Source organism: Poecilia reticulata, linkage group LG13 (assembly GCF_000633615.1).
Source record: "Poecilia reticulata strain Guanapo linkage group LG13, Guppy_female_1.0+MT, whole genome shotgun sequence".
Taxonomy (NCBI): Eukaryota; Metazoa; Chordata; class Actinopteri; order Cyprinodontiformes; family Poeciliidae; genus Poecilia; species Poecilia reticulata.
In genome coordinates this window covers 6,194,978-6,202,806 of record NC_024343.1, presented here as the reverse complement: position 1 = coordinate 6,202,806, position 7,829 = coordinate 6,194,978, and the positions used below count along the sequence as shown (strand labels likewise).

Genomic DNA, 7,829 nt, shown 5'->3' with positions numbered 1-7,829 from the left:
AGGTGTTCCGGGCACGTCCCACCTGGAGGAGACCTCGGGGAAGACCCAGGACACGCTGGAGGGACTATGTCTCTCGGCTGGTCTGGGAACGCCTTGGGATTCCCCCGGAGGAGCTGGAAGAAGTGGCTGGGGAGAGGGAAGTCTGGGCCTCCCTTCTGAAGCTGCTGCCCCCACGACCCGACCCCGGATAAGCGCCAGAAAATGGATGGATGGATGGATGGATGGATGGATGGATGGATGGATGGATGGATGGATGGATGGATGGATGGATGGATATATAATGACACAGAGAGAGAGAGATTATTTGTGTGGCCAACCTTTGAAAGTTCACTGGTTGCTATGGTTACCCGCATTTATCCAAATGTTTAAGCATTAGCTAGCAGGTTGTCAGTGAACTACAACTGTTTAACATGGTGTGCAAATTAACCATGGTTATAAATAACAATTCTTAGTATAATTTAATTGCTTATACTTGTCCCTATGAAATAAATACATAAAATAAAATATAAAGTACAATGTTTGCAAAACACACTTTCAAAAACAAAAAATCTAAATCTTTGGGCAGCATTTTCTAAGGTCAGCCACCAACCTTGCTTATCTAGCAGATAAAGCATTCCTGTTGCCTACATCTCCGAATGTTCAGTACGGTTCTGGGCTGGAGCTCAATAAAATTATTGGAACATTAATATTGAGTACATGTCTAACGCAATAAATATGTTTAATGATTTATTGAAATGATTCCAAAGTAGTCAAGTTTGTTTCTCGTGAGCAACTTTAAGAATCTTTTTTTTTCTTTTAACAAATAATAGTTATTTAAGCTTTATTTCAAACATTTAGCCGATCATGGGTTGGTTTGCATCAACAGGAACTCTACAGAAATAACATTTTTATGAATTGTGTCATGCATAATATGTTTTTTCTTCTTTTTCAGATCCAGAATACACAGTTCAAAGCTGACTGAACAGCCAGCATGTTTGCCCTGCAGGGCATTTTGGAACCCCGACAGTAATGTTCTGAGTTTGTTCAGACTTGACTTCAGTCAGAGAGACTACAAATATTTAGTTTCTCTCTCACGTATAAGTTCAGGCCTTTTATGTATAAGCATCTGTTAGGCTGTGTGTGGTTGCAGGTATCTGGTTTGTAGTCAGTTCTGTACTAATGCCTGCACAGAAATATCAGATGCACCTTCACTGGTTTCTGTGAAACTTCCATTGTTTGTTACAGTTTCGTAACAAGTCGTCTCTTAACTACGTCCCTACAGACTCCAAAGTAAAATCCTTTGGCTTTACTTAAAGTATCGTCAGTGGCGCAAAAAGTGGGTATGCAGCGCATGCAACGCATAGGGGCGCAGCACCAGAGAGGGCGGCGCGCCGATGATGTTTTCTCATACACTTCAGCGTGCCTTACGCTCCTTCACCTCGCGCACATAACGAGGTAAATTTAGCGCGTTTTACCCTTCACATATCGTCGTCTTGGGGGGGTAGAGACAATTTTTAAAGGGACAAAGGTCCAATTTGAAGGCATTAAATATCAAAGTAAAATTTTCAAGTCATATCTGATATTTAGCATTTTTTAACTGAATATAACCTAGTTACAAATGTTACAAATAACATAGTTATAAAATGGCACTAAGTGCCTGGAAAATACACAATACTGTAATTTAATCCACGAAAGGGGAGAAACAAACATATTTGCTGAATAAGCTCTGATGTAGCAAATTTCCCGTCTGTGCCTTACCAGGGCCTTGAAACTCTGAAAACTTAAAATTGGGGGGGTACTCCAACCCTAGTTTGTACACTCTACTTCCTGCAGACATGAGTAACATGAACATCTGGCAGAATGACATTCTGCGAAGCCTAGTTGATTCTCTTCAAACCGGTAGGTGGAAATATGGCTAATTCTCACTTTCATTTGTTTTTCTTTTTGGGAACATTTTAAAAAATTGCTTAATATTTGCATGACTACTGGATGGAAGAACAGCTATTGACCAATGAGAGTTGTTCCTCATTGGTCACACTTTAACTGCAGGCTGGTTTAAGACACGATATATATCCTGAACATCTGGTTAGTGAGTCGAATAAGCACAATCACAATACAAATCACAATATCTGATTGAAAGGTTTCAATCAGATAAAAGGCATTGGTTTGATTAACTGAATGGAGAGCCAATGAAATCCAAGAAAAAAAAAAGCCAAAAAATGGACTTTACATGTTGGATCTTTTAAGGACTGTTGTTAGAGCGCATTACAAAGTGAGTTGTTATGGGAAAGTTTTTCAGTTACACTTAACTGCTTCCCCATGACTCATTAAAAAAAGTTGGTGTGTCGAGTTTTCACTTGGTCATTATTTTACCTAATATCACATAAAGAGTCTTTCTTTATTAAATATAATATTTTTGCTGTATTATGTGTACTTTTAATATTGTGTTTTTTTTATCATTACACTTTAAATTTTAAAAATTCTAAGAGAAATGACTTTAAAACCTAAATAGAGAGAGGGATGTTTTCTCACCTAATATATCAAATCTTGTATTTTTTTCCCCTAGTTTGGTTTTTAAGTAAAAGGGGAATTCTTTTTTTTTATTTCCCCACAAAATAATAAATCCCATTTATTGTATTATGTTTGCACTATGTTATTGTTTATACTATTAAGCCGAGTAGTTTATGGGCTACTCAGCTTAACACGCTACAACAATGTGACGCCATGTTGTAGCGTCACATGTTCATGTATTATAAATGTAAAGAAAATTTCATATTATATTGGGAATATTGTATATCAGTAAGGGTTGTTATGGGTTATGGATACTTTTCTTTACAGAATATGTAAACTTGTAGAATAGGAGAATTTTGTGTTTGTAATCGTAGCTTCTAATTACAGCTACAATTATGTTTTTTTGTTGTTGTTTTAAATGTATTCTGGAATTTTTGTTGTGTGGTAAATCAACTGGATCGCCTTCCAAAGTCAGATTTTCCACTGGCAAAAAGGGAGCAACCAGGTGCTTGCTAAGAAAGGTAACGTGTAAAGTAATATTCGTAAGAGGTACTGCTAACAATGTGGGCGTCGTCATGTTGAAATTCCTGCTTCTTATCTGGAACACTTTGACCTCAAGTCTGACGTCAAACCTGTCAAGACTTCTCAAAATTACTGAGGAGTTTTACCTCTTTGTCTACCATGATGACAGATCAAAGTTCTGAGCTGACTTCTTTTCCCCATTAGTCCATTAAGTTCAAGATTGCAACCCTTAAATTTGCATAGCTTTTATTATAAGGACTGTATTTACCTTTATCTATCAACGCAAGCTAACACCTCCCTTTGGCTAAATTCTAATCTAGAAACAGATGTTCAGCTGCTTCGAACCAGGTGTTTCTCCCCATAATTATGAACAGCCCTCATAAAGCTGATGATAGGGAATAAAAATCCACAACACAATAAAAATGCAGCCATCTGTTTCTTGCAGCTGCTGCCTCTGTATTCATTTGTTATGCACAAAACTTGTGAATTATTGTAAATCGTGTGTACTCTCAATGTTAATGTAAACGTATCCCACAGTCTTCTGCAAACATGTACTTATTTTCATCCTGAAATTCAATAAAAAATAGTTTGAACTAATTTACCTTATGTTTGAATTACATTTCAATCTGTAGAGACTCACAGAGAGAGAGAAACAGCAGTTAGACAATTTTATTGGACTGAGATTTTGGCGCTCAGACACCGGCGGAAGACGTGCGTGCTGAGAATCACAGCGAGCTTGAATGATCGGCTCGAACGAAGCTCAGGTAGGTCTTCCCTCCAAAAGAGAGTGCAGGGCTGAGGCCATGCAGTGACCTGCAAGCTTGTTTGAACCTTGTTAGGCGCACGACAGCCGGGCCTGCAAGCTCATATCGAACTTTGTTAGGCAAGGCAGAGAAGCCGAGACCTGCAGGCTGATCGAACCTCATAGGCGCAACGGCAGCCGGCCTGCAAGCTTATAGCGAAGCTTTGTTAGGCGGGCTTTGATAGCTGCGGACTGCAAGATGACCGAACCTTGTTAGGTGTGACGGCGGCCGGCCTGCAAGATCATATCAAACTTTGTTAGGCGGGCGGTGATGGCCATGGCCTGCAGGCTGATCAGGCCTTGTTAGGCTCTGCGGCTGCCGGCCTGCAAGCTGTTCGAAGCTTTGTTAAGCGAGACAATGACTGCGGTGGCCTGCAGGCTGTTCAAGCCTTGTTAGGTGAACGGCGGCAGCTCTGCGGGCTGTTTTGAGCCCGAGAGAAGTGGTGCTGGCGTGGCTTGCAAGCTGATCCAGGCCTCGATGCGCGGCATAGATGTCTGTGGCCTGCAGGCTGTTCCAGCCTTGTTAGGCTCGGCTGACTCCCTAGATTAGCGGTTCTCAACGTGGGCGGTACTGCCCCCCAGGGGGCGTTCAGAGGACGTCAGGGGGCGCTGACGAACATTTTTACAAAAGGGGGGCGCTGGGATACCTTTGGGGGGCGTTTGGTCGAAGGTAAACTTTACACCTTAAATCCACAACAATACCAGTTTAGACTTTGAGCAACTTGGTAAAACTGTATTGTGTAACATTAAATCATGCTTGGCTGCAACTGTATCGATGGCAGCTCTTCTTCTATTCAGTGTTTGTAGCTTCATGGCTCCGCATCAGTTCAGCGTTACACCAGCTGATGACGCTGCTGTGATTCACTTTGTCTGGTATTTATGTAGGCTACATATGTTTTGGCAGTTCTGTGATCATGTCAAAGCAGCAATTTTATATTAAGTGTTTTATTTCCGTTTGAAAGCTGCCCGCTTCCATGGAAGGACAACAGAAAATTGCTCTTATGTAATTTCTAAAATCACGATACCCTCACTTTGTATCCCTCTGAAAAATGAACCCATTTAAATAAAGAAATCCCTCCATGGGTGATACCACGATAGAGAGCGTTCATTTTGTAGCGTTAACACCAGTGCTGCAAGTGGTCTGGAATGAAACGGGATTGATGGAACAACGGTACCACAGCACTGTTAAATTTAAATAATCAGAATACCAAAATTGTTTCCGTTGTTTTAAAAGGTTTATGTCAGWCTGCCTTTTCCCCATTGATATGTTTCCCGACCGCCCTGCACCTTAGGAAGTTAAAAAAAAGAAAGAATAAAAAACCGTTGCGCACATTGCGCAAAACTCTGAAACAGGAGAAGCGGGACATAAAACGGAGCGTCGAACTAGATGTGAATTATGGCATAAAAACAGAGAATCCGACGCTGAACAGTGAAAAATCAACACATGATATGAAACGCATGACGATTAGGAGGCGCAGCAGGTGATGAGTAAAGATTGCTGATGGTGAGCGTCAATAAACGATCAAATAAATTTAGCAACAGGAAAGAAACTAAAGTGGACATAGCAATAAACCGAGAGAGGTTAATACTAATCAAATGAAACTAAATGGAAATGAATGAAGAACAAAATGCAAGAATAAACTAAGAAACTAAAGTAAATACGGAGGAATAAACTGGTATGGCAAGACCTTTCGAGCAATAATTAATACAGAGGACTGTATGGCAAGAATAAACAGACACTATTTCCAGATAAAAGGTAAAATAATATTGTTGAAGTGCCCTGGGCAGGGGCGCAACTACACATTATTCAGGTGGATGCGAAGACATAAATCGGCGCCCCCCACGAGAGAGCGTAGAAACATACACTCGCCTCTCCTCCAGACGCCGGTACGTTTAGGCCAAAACTCGCTACATTTACCCCGTTATGTGCACGAGGTGAAGGAGCGTAAGGCGCTGAAGTGTAAAGGAAAATATAATCGTTGCGCCGATTCAAAACATCTACAATAATGATAGTAACATTAATAATAAAATTATTGTCAGTGCAAAGTAGCCTACAAATTTTTTGGTGGGGGGCGGTGAGGGACCTGGATAAAGGCTAGGGGGCGCTGGCCCAAAAAAGGTTGAGAAACACTGCCCTAGATGAAGAATAGATATTTAGTATGTCGGAGTGCTCCACCACCAGAGATTTGTTATGAATGCTTACCCATTGTCTGAAGGCAGCGAGAACGGAAGAGAGGTCTGAACTCTTACCAGAGGAGGATGCTGCCGACAATCAGCAACTGGGTTATGACTGAACCTTGAGGGCAATGGGAGACTGCCTGAGGTAGGGGTTGCACCAATTAGTCGACTAGTCGATTCTTTTCTCTGCAATTACTTTTTTCTGGGCCAGTCAACTAGTCGCAATCAGATGACAAAACAGATTTTTCCAAGGAAATGAAAGAAGGTGGAATAGGTGTGTTCGTCAGAAAGCTCAAATTGTATAAAAATTTAAATAATTTAACAAAGAGAAACTGTAAATTACAGCATAGGCTCCCGCAATAGGGGCGTTGTGCAGCGGCGCCCCGCATACAGAGACTTTAGCCCGCGGTAGTCAGGAGTCCAACTCCCGTCCTCCATTCGCTGGACCCATCATGCCTCTCTCCCCCCCGCTCCGCTCTCTCTGCTCCCTTACAGTCAGATTGCTGTCAAATAAACTAGTACCGAAAAAATCCTTTAAAAAACAACAAAAAAACTACTGGAGTAATGTGCTACAACGCTCATGATGTCAGGCTTTTTTATCCCTCAACTACACCCAACTGATCAGCGTCACCCTCCATATTGAAGTTTTTAACCTGGCAGCTTTACGCTCTTATAAAAATATGGTTTGACTACATCGGTAAACTAAGTCCAAGTTTCATCCGGAGGGTCTGATAGAGGTGATCTCTGCCGCCGTCTGCATGTCGGTTCCGCTGCTGAGTCCACGGTGCTTCATGCCGCAGCATGAAGCATCGGGCGGAGGAGCAGCAGGTGGTTTCGTTGAATTCAACTGTAACCAAACGGGATCCGTTCATAATACGTTTGGTTTGTGATGTTCCAAAAGCACCATTGTGGTCAGTGTAATAATTTGACTCCTATACGAGTAGCTATCCAGAGATCATCAGTATGAGCCGGTTTGTTTTGAACAAAAAAAAAAAGTCAGACTCGACTTTGTGCAACGAACTTTTCTCCGCCGCTCACAAAGAATTATCTGTTTATTGCTCTTTTAATTCTGCATAATAGACTTAGTAAATGCGGGAGAAGGGAGGGGGTGTCCATATTTGCCGTGAAAATAGCTGATAAAGCCTCCAAGTAGTTTTTGCGCTTATGTCACTGTGACGTCACCGCGACTAGTCGACATCGACTCGACTATTATCATGAAGTAGTCGACCTTAAAAAATATGTAGTCGTTCAACCCCTAGCCTGAGGACTAAATATGAGGCCTGGAGATGGCCAAGGGGAACTTGCATAAATCTTGGATTTCTAAGAATTTTAATGACATGACTGAACTGGAGGCTTCATGAGTGAGGGACGTAGGAATTGGAGTTGAGCTTGCTGACTTAAAAGTGAAAATTAAGAACAGCATGAAAGAGGCATAGATCCGGGACCTGCGTTGTCCCTTGAGCATTCTAAATAGAGTACTAGAATGGATGGTAAACAAGCATCAGCAGAGGTAGATTATGCTAAGTGATCGATGTAAGTGGTAGTTTTTCCCCTCGATCCTCGAGGAAAGGTGATTTATTTATACAGCGCATTTCCAGCAGCAAAGCAGTGCTTTAAGAATGAGATAGAACTGAATCTTAAAAACCTAAAGATCAAACAGTGATTCTTGAGAATAGGGACAAAACAGGCCCTCTGGATAAAGCACAAAATTGGAATAAAATATACACAAAATATAATTTTTTCAAATATCTGTCTAAACTAACCTGGGTCATGTGAGCACAGCAATGTATATTTTCCAGGTATTTGCTGAATATTTTTTTTTACTTTAAACATTGTA

At 41.2% G+C, this 7,829-nt stretch overlaps 1 protein-coding gene across 2 annotated transcripts in view; it reads left to right on the top strand.

The window, feature by feature from the left end:
* The window catches only part of LOC103474299 (uncharacterized), an 18,273-nt gene extending 14,664 nt beyond the window's left edge, over nt 1-3,609 (top strand). For both annotated transcript variants that reach the window (XM_008425143.2, XM_008425142.2), the window contains exon 12: nt 932-3,609. In XM_008425143.2, the coding sequence (XP_008423365.1) occupies nt 932-957 (26 nt within the window). In that variant the 3' untranslated portion in view covers nt 958-3,609. The remainder of the gene's footprint in view (nt 1-931) is intronic.
* Nucleotides 3,610-7,829: the final 4,220 nt, after the last annotated feature.